Source organism: Crocuta crocuta, unplaced genomic scaffold, assembly GCF_008692635.1.
Source record: "Crocuta crocuta isolate KB4526 unplaced genomic scaffold, BGI_CrCroc_1.0 scaffold234, whole genome shotgun sequence".
In the NCBI taxonomy this organism is placed as follows: domain Eukaryota; kingdom Metazoa; phylum Chordata; class Mammalia; order Carnivora; family Hyaenidae; genus Crocuta; species Crocuta crocuta.
In genome coordinates this window covers 1,909,201-1,930,275 of record NW_027529647.1, presented here as the reverse complement: position 1 = coordinate 1,930,275, position 21,075 = coordinate 1,909,201, and the positions used below count along the sequence as shown (strand labels likewise).

The following is a 21,075-nucleotide window of genomic DNA, read 5'->3' as shown; positions in this document are numbered from 1 at the left end:
GATCTCACGGTTTGTGGGTTCCAGCCCTGCATCTAGCTCCACACTGACATCTTGGGGCCTGCTTGAGATTCCCTCTCTGCCCGTCCTGTGCACTTGCGCTCTCCCCCACCTTTCCCCCCAAAAAAGCAGTATACAGGTCATGATCTCATGGTTAGTGAGTTTGAGTCTTACATCGGACTCCATGTTGACAGTGAGGAGCTTACTTATGATTCCCTCTCTCTCTGCCCGTCCTGTGCACTTGCGCTCTCCCCCACCTTTCCCCCCAAAAAAGCAGTATACAGGTCATGATCTCATGGTTAGTGAGTTTGAGTCTTACATCGGACTCTACGTTGACAGTGAGGAGCTTGCTTATGATTCCCTCTCTCTCTGCCCCTCCTGCATGTTCTCTTTCTCAAAATAAATAAATAAACTTAAAAGAAAATCAGTATGATTTGAACTAGGAGTAAATAAATAGAACAGTTGAAAAGAATAGTAAGTGCCAAAATTGACTTGAATGTCTATGAACCTGTATGAAAAGATAACATTTCAACTTAGCGTAAAATAAATGGTGCTCAGCAAAAATTGTTCTTCTGGAAAGAAAGACTCATTTCCTTATACTGTATACAAAAAATGGAATTTAATAACCAGTGAAAGAACACAAAAGAACATTAATGTAGAGGCAAGACAAGAAATTGACATGCCTTAAAGTCAAATATAATCCTGTGTAACTGTATTTAAAAAAAAAAACTTTAAAAATACAGTATTAATAAAGTCAAATAAGGACTAGACTGGAAAGCAATTGTAAAAGAAAGACCAGATAAAGAATTAGACATTCCCAACATACAAAGAATTCCTGCCAACTGATAAAAGACAAAAGGCAAAGGCTATGAAGTCATGAAAACTAAATGGTCATTAATATTTGAAAAGATGCTTAGGCACTTTGGAAATAGTTTGTCAGTCTTTCAAAATGTTATCATAGAATTATCATGGCCCAACAATTCCATTCTTAGGTATAAGCTCGAGAGAAATTAAAACATTTCCGTATAAAAACTTGTATATGAATAGCAGCATTATTCATAATGCCTGAAAAGAAACAATCCAGATGTCTCTTAACTGATGAGTGGCTAAACAAGATGTAGTATATCCATACAATGGATTATTTTTCAACAGTAAAAAAAGGAATGAGGTACTGATGCATCATGTAACATGGATGGACATGGAAAATACTATGCCAAGCAAAAGAACCCAGTCATAGAATCCCACATATTGTATGATTCTACTGGCATAAAACGTCAGAATGGGCAAATCCACAGAGACAAAAAGTAGGGTAGTGATTGTCAGGGGCTGGGAATAGGAGACAATGGCAAGTGACTGCCAATGGATGTAGGGCTTGTTTTGGGGGTGATGAAAATATTCTGGATTAGTGGTGTTTGTACATATTGTGAATATACTAAAACACATTTAATACACACTTTGATGTTTATTTTTAAGAGGGAGAAACAGATCGCAAGCAGGGGAGGCGCAGAGAGAGGGAGACACAGATTCTGAAGCAGGCTTCACGTTCTGAGCTGTCAGCCCAGAGCTCGACGCAGGGCTCAAACTCACGAGCCGTGAGATCTTGACCTGAGCCAAAGTTGGACACCCAACTGACTAAGCCACCCAGGCACCCCTAAATATACACTTTAAAAGGGTTGATTTTATGGCATGTGAATTATATCTCAACTTAAAAAAAAACAAATTTCCATCTTACAAATACAAATGTTTAGTACTTAAAATATGTATGAAGAAGTACTACAGACAGCTGAATTCAATATCTAGATTCCACATAGCAAGTAGTCAAAGGAACTGTGCTGTTTCTGTAGAATGAAGTGAAAAGTAGAAGGAGTTCATATGGAAAATTCACAGCCTCACTAACAAGTAATGAAATAAATTAAAACATAGGTAAAACCTCATTGCATCTCCATTGAGTCAGCCAAAATTTTTAAATGACAGACATTGTGTGAAACATTATTTAATCTTTCTCAAGGATTATATGGCCAGCTGTAACAAGTGTCATCAAATAGTTCACATTCTGAAGCCATTTTATGAATAACAGGAAAAATATATATATGGGGAAGTGGTAGAAAAAAATAAAGGAAATGTTTATGGAAAGGTTTTATCAAGGGAGAATTGGGAATAGCTAAGCAAATAGAACATGTGAAGTGTGTTGGAGTATCTGTTATGTGCGTAGAACAAAGCACCATGAAGAAACCAAGGCCTTGTTTCATGTTCTGGCCATAACCATGGAGAACCTGAGTCTAGCCTAGGCTGTAGCATGAAGTTGGAAAGATGAGTTGGGATATGAGGGGTTTAGAGTCTAATATTCATTTGATTCTTTTTTTTCCCCTCTTCTTACATCCTTTCCCTTTGCATCCCTTTAATGGGGGATGATAGGGGAAGTATCTCTGAACTAGAACACCTGCTATTCCACAGACTTTCCATAGATCAGGACCAGATTTTTTTTTAAAAAGCTGACATTTGAAATCTGTGTCCAATGTTTTTCCACTCCATCAGCTCCATCTTTTTCATGGTGTTCAGTAGGGAAATGGGATCTCACAACAAATTGAGTGCAATTATGACCAAATTTTCTAATTGATTTCTTTATGAGGCCTAGCCAGTGCTCTTAAATTTTAACCCAGGTACAAAAATATAACCGTCCAGTCTGCTTGATTTATTTCTCAGATCTCCAAGTCCTCAAGAAAGTGGGGGATAGAATGAGGGGACACATCTTTGCCATAGAGTTCTGAGGGAAAATGAGGATGAGGTCTCTGGCTCAGGGGTATCTTAGGGTGCTAATTCATACAAGGATTTATTAAGCAATAGCCATGTACTTCCTCCTTTGAAGTATCATCAGTACATGTGCTCTTTTCACCCTTGTTTAACCAATATTTGTGTACCTAGCTTATGTCTGCTACCATTCCATAGGCATTTTGGGCACAGGCCTATTCTCTTGTTATATTACCCACGGCAGCTGAAACCCAGTAGGTGTTCAGTAATGACAGTTGAGTGTACAGATTCAAGATACAAGGCTGGGAGCCAGAAGAGAGATGCAAAGTGTTGGGCATTCAGTGAGGCCCCTGGCCACCCACTGGACATATGGTCAGAGGATCCAAGTTCTTCCCTCCATCATGTGTTCCAGGGCTGAAGATAGGCTGAAGGGGCCCAGAGCAAGAGACGCCAGTGAATGTGTAGATAATGGATTTGTTTGTTACATTGTAAAAGGAAATGTCTTGAGTGGTGTAATCAAGGAAGATGCCCACACGTCTGGGGGGTTCCGTCATCTGCAGGCGTGTTGGGGGAATGGTGGACACCTGGAGTTCACTTCGCTTCATCATCATCACCACCCAGCAGCCATTGTCAGGTGACAGAGTCATGTTCCCCTTTCTGCTTATGGATGCCTTGCAGATACCCAGGATCCACCCTGTCTTGTTTCCTACCTCCACTTCCCAGTAATGGCGGCCAAAGAGGAAGCTTGGAAGGCCTAGGGTGATGATGCAACTATCAAATCTTTCTGGATTGTCAGGCAGACGATCCCACTTGTTTCCAAGTCTCACACTTTTCAGGTCCTTAGAGAAGATGAGATTGGGGTGGGCAGTTTCTGCATCCAGAATCACATTAACTGCAGAGAAAATCAGAATACCTGTCTGGGGGTCCATGGGCAGCGTCCCCACAGGGCTCTCCCCAACTTCAGGAAACATGGACAGGGATATTCTAGAATTCAGTGGAGGTGAGCACCAGAACCCAGCAGGGAAAAGCCACTTGCCTTGGTCTGGGCACTTACCGGCATATGCCTGAGCACAATTCAGTTCTGGAACTGTAGAGAAAAAGAAGATGGGGAAGCGGGGAACCCTGAGCATTCTAATTCAGAGAGGCTAAATCTACCTTGGTCACCACAACCAGGACAGACAAGGATCCCCATCCCAGGTCAGGACCTTGCTTCCTCTGCTGGGATTAACCCCACTCCTCTCAGACCACAGGGTCTGCCTTGGTCTGATGAGATGATCCAACCAACAAGTCCAGCACAGAGCGTATGAAGGGTTTCTTCTGCCTTTGTTACAGGTGTGTTTCTCTTCTAAACAATGCCCAGAAGTCACCAGCATAGGGTTTATGTAACCCTATGCCAGTAACCCCTGGCAAGCACATTATACCACCACTATACTTACCATTGATGGTGATCATTTCTGAATGCAGAATTTCTAAAAGAAGAAAGGGAGCTTGAGTTAGGTTCCCTGGCTAGGGACAGATTAGGAAGAGGCTGAAGGTAGCATCAGAAAGGCAGTGGGAGATGGAGAAGAGATGCTAGGGGCTTCTGGGATTTATGGATCTCAGGAGGAAGTGATCAGGTGCCTCCCATTTTCTTCCTAGCCCACCTACCCAAGAAGTACTTCATGCTCTTCTCCACAAACCCCGATTTCTGGTAGAACAAGTGGATCTTTTTTTCGACCTCTGGGGGAGTGGCCCATGCCTTAGGGACAGTCACCATCTTGGCCCTAGAGACAAAAGATTGTTGGGGTACCTGGGTGGCTCAGTCAGTTGAGTGTCCAACTCTTGATTTTGGCTCAGGTCGTGATCTCAGGGTTATGATCCCATGGTCATGGGATTGAGCCCCGAGTCAGGCTCTACAATGAGTATGGAATTTGCTTAAGATTCTCTCTCGCTCTCGCTCTCGCTCTCTCTTTGCCCCTCCCCCACGCATACTCTCTCTTTCTCTGAAATTAAAAAAAAATACTATTGGCCAGAGAAGGCTGGAGCGTAGGGGTAACCCAAATTCCTATGAGCTGGAAGTAAGGTGTAGCCTTCACAGGGACACCCAGCCTGCCTGGGCTTTGCAAAGAAAGTGTTCTCTGGACTTTGAGTTTTAAACACTGGTCCTCAACTTTGGCTACAGATTGGCATCACCTAGGGGGGGTTTTAAAAACACGGATATCAAAACCACAATCAGTTTTTTTTTTTTAAACCACAATCAGTTTTAATAATGGCCTTAAAATGGTGCTTGTATTGAAATGTTCAGCCCAGAATTATATAGGTCAAAGTAATTACACTTCTTTAGTCTTTTTCTATTGAAGTATAAAAGATAATAAACAAGAAAAAACAATGAGATATGACTTGTTAGAATGGCTCCTGTTGTTTTGAAAAAATCAAAATTACAGATATTAGCAAGAACTTGGAAAAATTGGGACCCTTGTGCATTGGTGGCAGGTAAAATGGGGCACACACGGTGGGAAATAGTATAATGGTTCCTCAAAAAACTAAACATACAATTACCATATGACACTTCAATTCTACTTCTGGGTATATGCCCAAAAGAATTGAAAGCAGAGACTCAAACAGGTATATGTATATCAGTATTCATAGCAGCATTATCACAAGAGCCATAAGGTGGGAGCAACCCCGCTGTCCATTGATGGATGAAAGGGTAAACAAATTGTGGGGTACACGTACAATGGAATATTTCTCAGCCTAAAAAATGAGTGAAATTCGGATACAGTCTACAATGTGGATGAACCTTGAAGACATTATGCTAAGTGAGATAAGCCAGGCACAAAAGCACAAATATTGTATGATTTCATAAAGACAGAAAGTAGAGTGGTTGCCAGGGGCTGGGTGAGGGGGCAATGGGGAGTTAAGGTTTAATAGTGTGTAGTTTCCGTTTGGGAGGATGAGAAAGTTCTGGAGACGGTGGTGGTATTGGTTGCACAATAATATGAATGTACTTAATGCCACTGAACTGGACATCTAAAAAATTGCTAAAATGGTAAATTTCATGTAATATATGTTTTGCCACCGAAAAAAAGGAAAAAGACCAAAAAAATTAAGCCAGGGTCAGACTCTTGAAGATTTGGATTTAATGTGTGTGCCAGGGCCTGGATGTCAGGATTTTGTGAAGCTCCCAAGATGATGGTTAACATCCAGCGTCCTCTCTCCCTTTCCCTTCCCTCCCCTGTTGGCTGGGCTTAGCATCTCCACTCTTAGAAAGTGCTTTCCTCCCCATAAGCACTTGTGGCCTCAGGGAGGGAGGCACTTCGCAGGGACAGTTTCCATGAGGCAAACTGCCATCTTTAGGGAGGTTTCTTAGGGACCACCATTGCACCTCAGGTGTGTTCGCTCTTTCCAGGCTTCAGCCCATGCTCTTTCTCCTGATCACACTCCCATCGCCCTACACAAATCTGAAAAGGCCTTCGCAAGCTGGAGGCGATGGGTGGAGCCCAGGAGGAGTCACAAACCCGAGGTTGGGAGGATCTCCCTCCTAGGAATGCCTCCCCCACTGCTTCCTGTAGGATACCCAAGGGGGTCTCTTGGTACCTGTGCAGGGTGACTCCGATGTCCTAGGAGAGAAAAGAGGGAAGCTCGCCATTACCAGTCTCCTAGGGACTGTGCTTATTCCTGGCCTTTCCTTCTGGGCTCTCATTCCTACAGTATCAGCAAACCTGGGGCACCTCTCCCTCGTTCTAATTCTCATCACCCAAAGTGGCAACCCATGGAGCTGGCAACAGAACCACACCTAAGCCCTGCTTTTCTCTGCTGGGAGATGCCAGGGGATCCCTTGAATGCTGGGACACCCTGGGCTCCTGAGAGCACATCAAAAGGATCTGGGCATAAGACTCTTGTCCTGTACTGTTTAGGGTAGAACGAATGCAGTGCTGGGAGCCCATGTCATCGTACTGGGCACAGCAGGCGGAGGAAGGCCAGGTCCAGCCACACTCACCTGCATGAGCTCCCATTCCGGCTGGCACTGTTTGGCCTCCAGCTCCCCAATCAGCTCATCGAGAAGGGCAATGTCTCTGGACACTCGGGTGCTATATGACTCCCTGACCTGCCCAATGGTCTGGTCCAGCTCCTCTAGGGAGGCCATGAAGAGCTTCTCTTGCTTCTCCAGAAAATGGTACAGCTGCTTCAACTGGTGCTGGAATCTCTGCTTCCGGCTTTCGGTTTGCTTCTGGGGAACAGAAAGATGTAGGGGGTCTGTGCAGTGTGCTGGATGTGTGTGCCCAGGGAATCCCCAGAAGCCCACCTCCTGGAGATGGGTAAGAAGTAGGCTTCCTCCACTTCCTGGAGGTCTGCATTTCAGAGCAGGAGGCAAAATGGACCAGAATCTTCCAGAACAGACTGCGAGTGGCAGGGGCTGGTTCTTGTAAAATGCCCTAAAACCTAGTATTATGGGTTGATTTGTATCCCCTCCAATACCTAAAAATCCTAACCCCTAGTACCTTAAAGAATATGATTATTTGGAAATAGGGTCATTGCAGATGCAGTTGGTTGAGATGAGGTCATACTGGAGTGGGGAAGTTGGGAGACACTGGGAGAACACCATGTGAAGAAACGTAGGGAAAAGAACAAGCTGAGGAGAGAAGCCTGGAACGTGTTTTTCCCTCAAAATCTTCACGAGGAACCAATCTTGCCAGCAACTTGATTGTGGACTTCTGGCATATAGAACTGTAGAGAATATATTTCTGTGGTTTAAGTCATTCAGTCTGTGGTACTTTGTTATGGCAGCCACAGGACACTAAGATACCTGGTGTCGCCTACTTTCTTCCTTGAAAGCCAGTGCGAGGATGGCATATACCTGGGGTCATAAATGGACAATGTTATGACTACCAAGTTGTCCAGGAGGGAGACTTCTCTCCACTGCCTGCCAAAGGGTTGGCATGCAGGTCTTCAGTGTGGCTCTGAATGGAGACAGTCAGTCCATTCATGTGAATGTAAGTGATCTTGACTTCCACTACCATTGCACAAATCACCCTCTCTCTCCTCATCACTAGGGAGTTTCTGCAGAGAGGTGAAGTGGCTCTAGGGCACCTTCTCCTTCCTGCATGGAGGGAGGAGCCCCTTCGGATCCTCTAGGACTGGACTTAAAAAGTCTTTTCATTGTGGGCTCAAAAGGATAGTTAGTCCTTTTGAACCAAAAATGTTTCCTTACCTTTGGTTGTCATTGTTGATGGTAGCAACATTGCTTTTTTCTTTTCTAAGGAGGACAAGGCAGTTGTCATGTTCCATGGCCTATGTTCTAAAATTGTTAATTTTGCTCATGGTTAAATGCATCTACACCTCTTGGACGAGAACCCCATATACTTAATGCTTTGGGCTCGCTAGCACATCGCACGGAGAAGCAGGATCTACTTTGTCCCTCACTATTATTGTGATACAGAAATCAGCCACTTGGTTGAGGAGGGGTCTACCATATCTCTCCACTGTAAGAATACATTCTTTTCCTTATAATTATTAAGTAATTGGAAGAGTCAGTATCCTGTTCTCTTAGAATCTTCTGCTGAAAATTTTAGCATCTGTTGATGATCCCTGTTGGTATCAATTGTTATTTTGGTGTTTGTATAATGGAAAGTTCCTTTTTATTCTTTATTTATTTTTGAGAGAGAGGGAGTGGGGGAGGGGCAGAGAGAGAGAGGAAGACAGAGGATCTGAAGTGGGCTCTGTGCTGATTGCAGCGAGCCCAGTGTGGAGCTCAAACTCATGAACTGCAAGATCATGACCTGAGCCGAAGTCAGATGCTTAACCGACTGAGCTACCCAGGTGCCCCTGGAAATTTTCTAATTTAATTATTCTATACTTGTTTTAGCTGGCATTGTGCTATAAAAAAACAGCTTCCCCTTCCCCCTTCGATATGATTAAACAAATTTTTCTTGACTGTTGAAAGGAGGAGGAGAAGCAGAAGGTGAAAACAGCATCACCTTTCTTCAGAGGCGCATGTCACTGTGAGTGTCTTAAGGGAAGGGCAGACCTTCTTGTCCGCCTCAGTTTCCCTGTGGTCCAGGCTTCTGCCTCACCTTCATGGCAGGGGCATCCCTGACCTCTGCTTCACCCACAAGTTCAAAAGCCCCTTACAGGAAAGGGGTTTTCTTTTATTACACTTCATGAGGTTCCCCAAAGTCAGACACGTGGGCCAATGCCATGCCTGTCCCCATTCCCGCACTTTGTTATCTTTTCCTGTCACCCTTGTGGTGTGGTAGGAGACGGTGTCCAGCCGACAGAAATGTTTCAGGCAGATTAAGGCTCACTGAGGCAGGCGAATTCGCTTGCAGGGAAAAAGGAAGCAACTTATGTGTCCAAGTTCAGCAGAAGAAGGCCAACAGTATACTTATTGAAATTCATGGCATCACAAAGTGACAGTTTTAAAGAAAATGTCTACTAACTATTTGAATTTTAAAAATATGGTGTTTGTAAAAAAAAAATTAAGTGGGCAACAATTATATAAAACAATACAGAGGAATATTTAAAATGGAAAAGTCTTGGGGCACCTGGGTGGTTCAGTTGGTTAAGCGTCTGACTCTTGATTTTGGCTCAGGTTGTGAATTCACAGTTCTTGAGATTGAGCCCTATATGGGGCTCCCCACTGACAGCTTGGAGCCTGCTTGGGATTGTCTCTTTAGCTCCCTCTCTCTGCCCCTCCCCCCTCTCAAAATAAATAAATAGGACTTGAAAAAATAAAATAACACGGAAAAGTCTCACCTCCCATTTCCTCAATCACATCCCTCAGCAACAGCCACTGGTCTAAGTTTCTCTGAACCATTTTGTGATGAGTATGAGAAAGCACAGGGTCCTCGAGATTCCCCTCCCTGCTGGAGGTGGGTCTCCCTCTCCAGGGGCAAGCTCATCCTTGAATTCCTGTACCTCCCTGCACTGTCAAGAACAGGTGGTTCTCTCTCTCTCTCTCTCTCTCTCTCTCTCTCTCTCTCTCTCAGTTTATTTATTTTTGAGAGAGAGAGAGCACACAAGCAGGGGAAGGGCAGAGAGAGAGAGGGAGACACAGAATCTGAAGGAGGTCCAGGGGCGCCTGGGTGGCTTAGTCGGTTGGNAAATAAATAAAACATTAAAAAAAATTAAAAAAAAAAAAAAAGAATCTGAAGGAGGTCCAGGCTCTGAGCTGTCAGCACAGAGGCCGACTTGGGGGCTCGAAAACACGAACCGTGAGATTGTGACCTGAGCCAAAGTCAGATGCTTAACCAAATGAGCCACTCAGGCGCCCCAAGAGCAGTTGATTCTAAATATGTGANACTGGGTGTTATGTGGAAACTAATTTGACAATAAACTATTTGCAAAAAAATAAATAAATATGTGATCAGTTCTGCTTCCCTGTGAACAAGAACATAATTGGAGCCTCCTGCTCATACTTGGTCCCCTCCCTCCTTTCCTAGGGGTGAATCCAGGCAAGGACTGGCCACAGAACACCCCTGGCCTTACCAGGAAGTCCGCAGTCTTCTTATCCCCCCGAGATCTCTGCTCCTCCCCAGATTTTCTCAACTCCTTCAGATACACCAGCTGCTTTTGAATTCGCTCCTGGAAAAGGGGCACTTTTTGAAGTTTAAATTTGGCTTTTGCCATCTTTAGTTGGTGCCAACTCTAGAGGGAAAAATCTGCTTTAGTGAGTAAGGAGGATGGTGCTGCAGCCAAGAGCATAGGGAGGGTGCCCAGGAAAGCGGAAGAATGAATCTATCACACCAAGGGAAGCAGAGCCAAGAAGTGGTGAGAGAGATTCGTAATGACATGTGAGCACCTGGATTCAGCCATGCCTGAAGCCAGTGCTTTTGGATCGCAACTACATGAACCACTAAATTCCCTCATTGCTGGTCTGGTTTGTATTGTGTTTTTGCCATTTACAACCCAAGAATGCTGGTTAATGCACCAACCTCCCGGGGTTGTTGGGAAAATAAAGCTGCCCTGGCATGTCCCAGTGACCAGCAGAGAAAGCCAAGTCCCCCGTCCCCAGCTGGAAGCCCTACCTTATATTCTAGGGCAGCCTCCTCGATGGGGCGCACCCGGTGGCCTTGGTGTTCTTGACTCAGCCGGCAGATGAGGCAGATAGGCTCCCCGTGGTCCTCACAGAAGAGCGCCTGGCCCTGCTTCATGTGCCGTTCACAATGTGGCAGGTCCTTGGGGCTCAAGATGGCCTCCTGCTGCTTGCAGTCTCCGGAGTTCTTTACCGGGAGCGGGGCCTGGCTCTGGAGGCAGCTGGCTGAGCAGCTGGCAGAGGCCTTGGGATCCCTAGAAGCAACAGAGTATCTGCAGGAATCACGAACATGGGTGCCACCAATCGGGCCTCCGTCCTGGGCGTGGCAGAGGACGTCCACAGCCTCATCCCATGGCTTCCCTGGAGACACGGCAGTGGAAAAAGTTCCTGAGTGACAAACCCAAGGTGTTATGAAGGTGTGCTACCAGCCACAGCAGAGGGAGAGAGCCCGTGCCTGGGACACATGAGCTTCTGGTTAGACTGTGGCCACTTCTGTCTTGTCGTCCCCTGACTTCGCTCCAGCAAGGCAGTAAACCACCCTCTGGAACTGCGGGCTGAGGGCTAGATCTCATGACAGTCCTGAGACTCGGAATTCCTGGGTATGTATCCGAAAGAAGGGTCTTTTGTTATAAATTATACGCCTTCTTCCCACACAGACATGGCTCTGGCAGGTGATACAAAGGCAGCGAGACATTCTGACCAGTGTTTGCTTTGCCACTTAAAACCACCCAGGCTGCTCATGACGTGAGGGGGAGCTCCCTGAGGACAGGCATTTTCTCATAGCCTGACCCCTAGTAGAGTCAACGGCACATGGTAAGGATTTGCGAAGTGTGTGTTCAATGAAAGACCTCTCCTCCCATGCATGTTCAGAAAGTATTAAGTGGAAGTAAAGAAAGGGACTTGACTTTATAAGGCTGAAGGGTTTAACCCACCATGATGACAAACAGCTATGACCAGTTGTGCCCTGGGACCACAGCACAACTTCATAAGGCAGAAATGACAGGAGGTACAAGAAGAGACAGAAACACACTCAATCCATTAGTCCCCTTCCACCCCCTCTCACAAGGTCCCAGGAATTCATATCATATCATTAGGCGAGACTGTGGGAAGTGTGCCTAGCAACCATTCTCCCGTCCTTCCCTAGTGATGGAATTGACTGCTGCCCATCAGTCGATGGCTGCTTTCTCCCCCCAACCCCCTCCAAACCCCTATATTTCTCAGCCTCCCTTGCAGTTAGGTGTGGCTATTTGACTACATTCTGGCCAAAGGGATATAAATGGAGGCATCACAAGCACCTTCTAGAAACTTCTGGAAACCTTCCCTAAGTGATACTCTTCTCCTTTGTCCTTTCACCCTGCTGCTTGGAATGAGACCATAAGCTTGAGAGCCAACCTGGTGGGACAGAAAAGCAGTAGGAGCCTGGATTCCTTATTCTGAACCACCTGTAAGTCATGTGTGTGAAAGAGAAACAAACTTCTCTCTTGTTTCAGGTAGCATTATTTTGGTGTCTCTGGCACCCACAATCCAACCTGATCCTAATTTCTGCCTCCTAAGTAAAAGAGATTTAAGATTTTAGCCAGCAGCTCTCCTTGCTGCCTGGAGAGGGAGGCCAATGGCAGAGTCTCAGCCCCATGACATACCGCCATGGGGTCATTGTGAGAAGCGGTATTCTTACCTAGTCTTTCCCAGATGCTCAAGCTGGAGTCCATGAATCCCTTGGAATTCAAAAGGACTTTAGGGTATCTAAGAACTTGCTAACCGAACTTTGATGCAACATTTTGTGAAGATGTGCATACATGCATTTTTCTCAGGATTCACATCCTACCTCAGATTCCCAAAGGGTTGGGGATCACAGGGGAAACCCACGGATCTAGTGACATAAATACAGTGGGGATGAAAGGAGATTTGTGAGGGAACACCTGCACAGGTCGCCGTTCCCAAGGAGGCCAGGTCTTCTGAGTTCTGGGGTCCTTTCTCACCTGAATAAGGAGGAACTTCTAGATCTGAAGGCTCCTGGAGCTCACCACCTACCACCATCCTCAAGGGCTCAGGCGGTTCTTGACCCTCAATTACATTTTTCTTAGAAGGTCCCGTAGGTTCTGGATGGTCCCAGGTGGTCTTCGCTCTAACAAACGATACATTAGAAAGTGTATTCCTGAATGCTCCCCCTTTCAGGCTCATAGAATATTCTGGGTTCCTGAAGCCTTTCTCTGGAGCCACAGTAGCCCCTACATCCAGAGTAGGCACTTGACTGGGGGTGGCTGCTGAGTCTGTATTGTCACTTCTCATTTTCTCTTGAGACAGAAGAGTTCCTGGATTGGAAGCTTCTCTCTCTCCTTGAAAAATGGTAATTTCCAGACTTTTGGGGCGCTTCTGTCCTGAAGGTAAATGTGCTTCGCGTATCTTGGAGTTTGCCCTTCCGAGGGACCCAGTGTACGACCCACAGGTCAGTCCTGAAAAGCTGGCATTTGGGCGCAGCCTGTTGATAGGATCGCTCCCCCTTTCCCCCTGCTGCTTGCCCAGGCTTCTCTTGGAGGCCTGAGGCATGTTCCGGGCCCCTGGCTTGCCCGGCACGTCCAGGCCTTCGGAGCTCTTCTGATCTCCCCGTTTGCCCTGAGGCTTTTTCTGGACTCTTCCAGACTCAGGCTGGCTGGCTGGCAGGCCGGGGGCCCCGTCACCGCTTTGCCGCAGCCTATCACCTTCCAAGACATGTGGTATCCTCAGGCCCTTGGGCTTATTCTCTCTGGAGGAGCAAGACGTTGCTGAACTGTCAGTGCCGCTTTCTTGTATCAGACACTCTGCAAAGACAACGAGATGTAAAGGCATGAGAATGTGTGGTGCTTCAGGCCAGGGGTGGGAGAGGGGACAGGAGGGAAAATCCTCTCGGAAATGACAAGTTTTGGGGCACCTTGATGACTCAGTCGATTAAACGTCTGACTTTGGCTGAGGTCATGGTCTGGAGGTTCACGAGTTCGAGCCCGCAGTCGAGCTCTGTGCTGACAGCTCAGAGCCTGGAGACTGCTTTGGATTCTGTGTCTCCATCTCTCTCTGCCCCTCCCCCACTTGTCTCTCTGTCTCTCTTAAAAATAAATAAAACTTTAAAAATAAATTTAAAAAAGATTTTTCTCTCTACTTCTGCCCCTCTCCTCTGCCCGTGCTCTCTCTGTCTCAAAAAAAAAAAAAAAATTACAGTAGTTGAGAGCACTCTAGGCAACAGCAATTACTATTAAATAAGAAAATGCTAATTATTTGCTATATATTTCTCAAAAAGTGCTTTTCAAACTTCTTTGACAGGAGAACTTCCAATATAAAGGCTTACACAGAATTCTTAATACATAAAATACATAAAGACCCTAGTTTACTTGTATAAATGTGTGTGTGATTATAGATGTATGACGTTCACTTATAAAATCCCTCAATAAAGAAGTATTAACCTGTGTGGCACAAAAATTTGAAAACAGGTTTTGAAGGACTCTGGTAAAACTTCAGGAACTAACTTTCTGTTTTATTCTTTGGTTTTACGATGTGAAGAAAATCCTAACACACAGACAAGTGAGTGTAAATGGTGATTTTTTTTTTTAACTATTTGCTTGGAAATTTGAGGATACAGTTTCAATATAGAAGTGACAGGAAAGGCTTAATTCCAAGATCTACATAAAAATGGTTCAAACTTTGTATAGTACAAACTGTCACCCTGGTGGCTTCCAGAATTTCAAGATTTGGTTAATGATGCATTGTATTTTATTTATTTATTAAAGTTTTTATGTGGGGCACCTGTTTGGCTCAGTCCATTGAGCGTCCGACTTCGGCTCAGCTCATGATCTCATTGTTCGTGGGTTCGAGTCCGGTGTCGGGCTCTGTGCTGACCACCAGCTCAGAGCCTGGAGCCTGTTTCGGATTCTGTGCCTCCCTCTCTCTCTGACCCTCCCCTGTTCGCGCTCTCTCTCTCTCTCTCTCTCTCAGAAATAAAACATTAAAAGATTTTTTTTAAAAAATAAAGTTTTTATGTATTTGAGAGAGACAGATACAGCATGAGCCGGGGGAGGGGCAGAGAGAGCGGGAGAGAGAGAATCCCAAGCAGGCTCCTTGCTGCCAGCACAGAGCCGGATGTGGGGTTCGAACTCATGAACCGTGAGATCATGTCCTGAGCCAAAACCAAGAGATAGATGTTTGACTGGGCTACCCAGATGCCCCTAATGACACATTTTAATATGAATTTGTTGGTTTTGTGAGTTAGAAAGATTAATAAAATTTGAATTAAGTATTTGTTAACATTCCAAAGAATACCTCAAATATCATCCTNTGGGTGTTATGTGGAATCCAACTTGACAATAAACTATGAAAGAAAAAAAAAAAAAACACTAATGTTACCAAAATGGCTTGAGACAGAAACAAAACTATGCTTCACCAACTGAGCCACCCAGGCGTCCCAAATTATTTTACTTTTAAAACTGTGTATATATACTTTGATAATTTTTATTTTAAAATTAAACTAAAGGTCTAAATTCTTGCTATGAGACTAACTGTAGTTGTAAGAAAAGAAGAATAGTCTGGGAAGATCAAGTAAAATGACCTCATGTGATTAAAAACTGTACTATGTCCCTATGCAGGTACTTGGCACTGGGCAGTGAGAAAAGGGACATGATGACACTAGTGGTGAGAGCTGCCTTTTTTCACTGACAAAGGTAGTGAGTGTCCATCAGGAAAGCGCTAGACACAGAGTATAAAATGGAAAATATAGTTTCAGGATTAAAGGCTAGAGAATGGGACCGGGAGTATGCTAGATTTTTTTTAAATTTTGTTAAAATGTTTTATTTCCAGGAGAGAGAGAGAGAGAGAGAGAGAGAGACAGCGTGAGCAGGGGAGGGTCAGAGAGAGAGGGAGACACAGACTCTGAAACAGGCTCCAGGCTCTGAGCTGGCAGTCAGCACAGAGGCCGACGCGGGGCTCGAACCCACGAACCGGGAGATCATGACCTAAGCGAAAGTTGGACACTCAACCGACTAAGCCACCCAGGTGCCCCTGCTAGATTTTTTTCTTAGAAACACCACTAATTTGTTTTATGGTTTTGAACAAGACACTTAACCTTTCTAGCTCCCTGCAAATATTTTTTTATTGTCTGTAAAATGGAAGAAATACTCCTTTGATTTACAATTTTTTTCTCAACCTTTTTATCTTTAGTCTTTTTTTCTTACTATTTGTGTGTATTTATATTATATATGCATACTCGTGTGATCTACATGTATATAAACTTGCTATGCTGTCATAGGTCATAAAATTTTATTGCCCTACTGTAATAAATTCTCTTTAAAAGACTTCTTAAGATCACAAAACATCACCCTACTTCTGGCTGTACATGGCAAAGTTTCTGTCAACAGAGTGGCAGGTAAGAAGTAAAAACCCAAAACCTGCTAGTAGAAGTTAAACAGAAATTTATTGATACTGGAAAAAAAATATCATCCTGGGATGTGACTTGAAGCCCATTACTCTAATAAAGAAATGAAGATTTTCTGTAATTAGCACCTTAATTTCTGGTTTGAAGATGCTCTCAGTAAAATGGCCTCGGTGGTTTAAAATACTTTGCTGTTGTAAAAACACGTTGCTTCCTAGGAAAAACCCGGAACTGGCTCAAGAACTGATGGGAAAAGCCCTGACGATGCTAATAACCAGGTTTTAAAACATGAAAAAATAACTTAAAACTTCTACTCATCGAATCACCCTAGACTCCAATTATGGTTTAACCTATCACTCTTTCAAAGAGTGAGAACTTTCATGTTATTTAAACATTTCTACTTCAGAAAACCACACACGGAAAACATTTCTAGTGTGTTCTTGGAGTCTAGAAGTAGAAGAAATACTCAAACACTCAAGAATATTTTTTAAGCCAACCACATAGTAGCCCTCCTCCCAAACCTCATAAACAAAAATCTTTAAAAGCAAAAATCAAATAGGTCACATTCGTTGATCAGTGTCATGAAATCAGAAACTTAAAACCAAACTGGAGCAGAAGAGCCAAGCGGAGAAGGGAGTGAAAAAAAAGGGAAGAGAAAAGATGAAGTAAAGGAAGGAAAAGGATTGAGAATTTGAGAATGCCTTTGTGAAGCATGTCAGAGAATTGAAAACCGAAATTACGGGGGTCATGATGTGAAGATCACCTGTCGACCCTGTTGATACGGCTGGTTAGCAACTTTTTTCTCTCTCCCCAAGATACTGGTCTGTCCATAAGCGTTAAGCACTTAGGAAGTGTGGGGATCCTCTAGGTCAGGCATGTAGTTCCTGATTCTGTCCCACAGGCAGAATCTCAGCCTTTTTTCTTTTTTTTTTTTTTTTTTAAGTCTGGGAGCTTTGCTGTCCTAACCCAGCTCCAAAGATCTGAGCAGCAGAAAGGAATGGCTCAGCCAGAGTCACGAGGGTCGTTGGGAGACCCTGGACTCTTAATCGCTAGGTCACAACACTGGTCTAGACCCAAGTTCCTTCTTCCACCTCCACCCCACCCCACGAACAGCCAGCAGTCGCGCTGCGGGGAGGCAGGGTCCTGGGGCCTGCTTACCTGGGCCGGTCGCCTTGTGAAGCTCCTCCGCCAGGAAGTTCTGGTTGATGGCCCTCAGGACCTGCAGGGTCAACCGCACAGCATACTCTTCCCCGTAGTGGGTGATCAGCAGACTGGCCAGCTTCACCGGCCTGGCTGCCTGGAGCTGGCCCCGAGGGATCCGGGAGTAGTGATCCTTCTCCAGGCTGGTGTTCTGGAGCTTAAACTTGAACCTCTCAAAGTCATTGGGCACCAGCCCCTCCAGGGAGTACAGCAGATGGTCACTAGGGGTCTTGATCATGGTGGTGACCAGGAGAGGCCAGAGCCAGCTGTCTGAAGCAGCCTCTGTCCTGGAGCCCAGAGAGTGAGTAAAAAGAGACAGGTTGTGAAATAACGGAAAAGGCACAGGAAATACTCTGCATTCTGGTGAGAACAGAGCTTTGAGTGTCATTGTTTGTTTGTTCCCAGTGTCATCACTGGCTCATGTTCTCTTTCTTGGGCTTGGAGAGGGCTGGGAGGGCGCAATGCCTTTCCAAACACATGGTTCCCCCAGGTGCCCCACCCCTCACCTCCACATACGGGCCTGCTGAGCAGCTGGTAAGCATGTGGGAGGGGGTGGGGTCTGGGATCAGATTCCAGAGCCTTGATTCTGAGCAGGTGCTCAGACGCTTCCCTCTCTCCTCCCTGGATNCATAGGAACAAGGCCCCTGGTCCCAAGCTGAAGAGGACAAGGGTCAGTCCCTTTGGCCATTTGTTCTCCTGCAGACTCTTGGGATTTTGTTGACTCTCCAGAGCAAATGGTGGGGGCATGGAGTCAACAAATGCAGCCCCACAAGCTTTGCCCTTCCCTGCCCATGGAGGAGATGAAGCCAGAAGGGCACAACCAGGACACAAGCCCTGGTGTCACCCCTGTTGATATAGGTCCAGCTGTCTGGTACCTTCAGCATCACAAAGGCCTCAAAACACCTTGCGTGGAAATGTCAAACTGATTGGTTTGTTTCCTACTCTGTTCTGGCTTCCTGAGGGCATACCGCACCCCCCCCCACCGCCGAGTGAGGGTGCTTATCCATGCACATTTATGTAACAAGTATTTTTTTTTTTTATGTTTTATTTATTTCTAGGAGACAGAGAGAGAGACAGCATGAGCAGGGGAGGGTCAGAGAGAGAGGGAATCACAGACTCTGAAACAGGCTCCAGGCTCTGAGCTGGCAGTCAGCACAGAGCCCGACGCGGGGCTCGAACCCACGAACCGCGAGATCATGACCTAAGCGAAAGTCGGACGCTTAACCGACTAAGCCACCCAGGCGCCCCTTGTTTGTTTATTTTTGAGACAGAGACAAAGCATGAGTGGGGGAGGGTCAGAGAGAGAGGGAGACACAGACTCTGAAACAGGATCCAGGCTCCAAGCTGGCAGTCAGCCCAGAGCCCGACGCGGGGCTCAAACCCAGGAACCGCGAGATCATGACCTAAGCGAAAGTCGGACGCTTAACCGACTAAGCCACCCAGGCGCCCCACAAGTATTTTTTTTTTAAAAGTAAGTTCTACATCCAACATGGTGCTTGAACTCAGAACCCTGAGATCATAAGTCACATGCTCTACCGACTGAGCCAGCCAGGTGCCCCTGAACACGTATTTTGGACACCGTGCCAGGATGCTGGAGAAACAAGGTGAAAAAGGCATTGGTGTCCTTTGGAGCTCATGGCCCAGTGTGGGGTTCTAGAAGTCGCTCCAGAGCTAAGGCAAGTTCTATGTGCGGTGAGCTGACTTCTGCCACAGTTAACTGCTTCTGTCTTTCTGCGTACCCTGATTTTTATCCTCAACTTTTTGTTTTGAAAACTTTTGAAACTACAGAAAAGTTGAGGAAAGTTACCTGGATTCACCAACTGTTCGCATGTTACAGTGTTTAGGGATTTTCTCTCTTACGTACACACATGGATGAACTTTTTTTCCCCCTCTGAACTATTCAGTAATGAATCAAAAAATTATCAGATATCACTCCAAATGCCCTAGATACTCTAAGTACTAAGAATAAGGATATAAAGATATTATTGTATTTATTTTAATGTTTATTTTTTGAGAGAGAGAGAGAGAATAAGTGGGGAAAGGGTAGAGAGAGAGACAGACAGAATCTGAAGTAGGCTTCAGGCTCTGAACTGTCAGCACAGTGCCTGATGTAGGACTCGAACTCATGAGATCATGACCTGAGCTGAAGGTTTGATGCTTAACCGACCGAACCACCCAGGCCGGCCAAGGATATTATTTTAAATACTCAGAATACATTTATCACACTCAGGAAAATTAACATCATTATAATACTATAATGAATCCATAATCAAATTTCTCCAATTGCTGTGACAATGTCCTTGACAGCTTTTCTCCCCCCTCCCCCCCTCCAATCCAGGGCTGAATCAGAGATCCTGCATTGCTTTTAGTTGTCACATCTCTGTAGTCTGCTTCTATCTAGAACACTCACACTTCCCCACCTTTTAAAGTTCTGTCAAGACAGGGCACCTGGGTGACTCAGTGGGTTGAGTGTCTGACTTCAGCTCAGGTCATGATCTCTTAGTTTGTGAGTTTGAGCCCAGAGTCGAGCTCTGTGCTGGCAGCTGAGATCCTGGAGCCTGCTTCAGATTCTGTGTCTCCCTCTCTCTCTGCTCCTCCCCTGCTTGTGCTCTGTCTCTCTCTCAAGGATAAACAGACGTTAAAAAAATTTTAAGTTATGTCAAGACAGTGTTTTTCAAAAGTGCATTCTAAACAGAAGTTCCCTCAGTTTAGCTCTTATGATTGTTTCCTCATTATTAGACTGAGAGTGCATCTAGGCATCCTCAGGGTGTCTCCACTTTTTGTGTGTGTGATTAATAAATAACCCGAGCATGTGGAAATGTCTTGTTCTCCCGCAGTCTTTCACCCCATGATTTTGGCATTCAGTGGGAATCCTTCCCTAAATCGGTTGCTACAATGGTACATGCAAAGAGGTGACTTTTCTGTCACTTAGTTGGCGTCATTTGCATGTCCTGACTTAAACTTTCTCATGAAATGTTTGGCTTATAGATGTTTGGTTGGTAACACAATTACCCTCCATCGGTGCTTACTCTGTGCCAGGCACAGCTTGCTTTCTATGCATTACCTCCTAAAATCTCTGCAGCACTCTTTTAGGGTAGGATTCATCATCTTCGTTTACAGCCAGGATTAGTGGTTTAGTGACTTGGCCAATGACTGAGCCAGGAATCAAACTCCCTTTTTTAGCCACTTTGCAATATTGTCCATCTGCATGACACTGATTTATTATTTTACTATTCTCACTAACCAGTGGTGTCACTTTTTCAGGTGGCCAAGGAGGCTCAAAATGGGTCATTCTGACCACTCCCACAGATCAGTTACAACATTCTGATGCCTGCAGAACAAACAGTACTGTGTGTGACCAGCCTGAGATCAAGGCTTAGATGAATTCTGCTTAGTTGAATTTTTCTTATTGTCCAGTCAGTCTACGTACTTAATATTTTACAGAGTATTCAGTGCTTTTGGTTTAATACCTGACAGCATCCAGTTTTCTGGATCCTCCTGAGAAAATAACCCCAAACCCAACATATTCTCTTAACAAATGGACGGACCCAAATAAATATGTATGATGCAAATGTTAGATGTGTGATATTCGCAGGTTGGGCCAGAAGGGTGTTGACTGGGCATCTATGGGACCAAGACCCGTACAAGCTTCCAGAAGGCAGTAACACAGCCACCTCGCAGGCAGTCCCCCAACTGCTGAGACAGAAATCAAATAGTACAACAA

General features: G+C 45.1%; 1 protein-coding gene across 4 annotated transcripts; it reads right to left on the bottom strand.

The window, feature by feature from the left end:
* Positions 1 to 773: 773 nt before the first annotated feature.
* MEFV (MEFV innate immunity regulator, pyrin) lies at positions 774 to 17,661 on the bottom strand. 4 transcript variants are annotated; one of them, XM_077762568.1, is made up of 10 exons: positions 17,310 to 17,661; positions 12,739 to 13,557; positions 10,752 to 11,119; positions 10,213 to 10,308; positions 6,725 to 6,955; positions 6,322 to 6,344; positions 4,393 to 4,508; positions 4,182 to 4,214; positions 3,800 to 3,832; positions 774 to 3,637 (listed from the first exon to the last, which is right to left on the bottom strand). In XM_077762568.1, exons 1-10 carry the CDS (start codon positions 17,587 to 17,589, stop codon positions 3,084 to 3,086), a joined length of 2,553 nt encoding a protein of 850 aa, XP_077618694.1. In that variant the 5' UTR covers positions 17,590 to 17,661; the 3' UTR covers positions 774 to 3,083. The 4 variants fall into 4 exon arrangements, with proteins under 4 accessions (XP_077618694.1, XP_077618692.1, XP_077618695.1 ...); XM_077762566.1 differs by having other exon boundaries at positions 774 to 3,832; positions 10,752 to 11,146; positions 17,310 to 17,638; XM_077762569.1 differs by lacking the exon at positions 3,800 to 3,832 and having other exon boundaries at positions 10,752 to 11,146; positions 17,310 to 17,638.
* Positions 17,662 to 21,075: the final 3,414 nt, after the last annotated feature.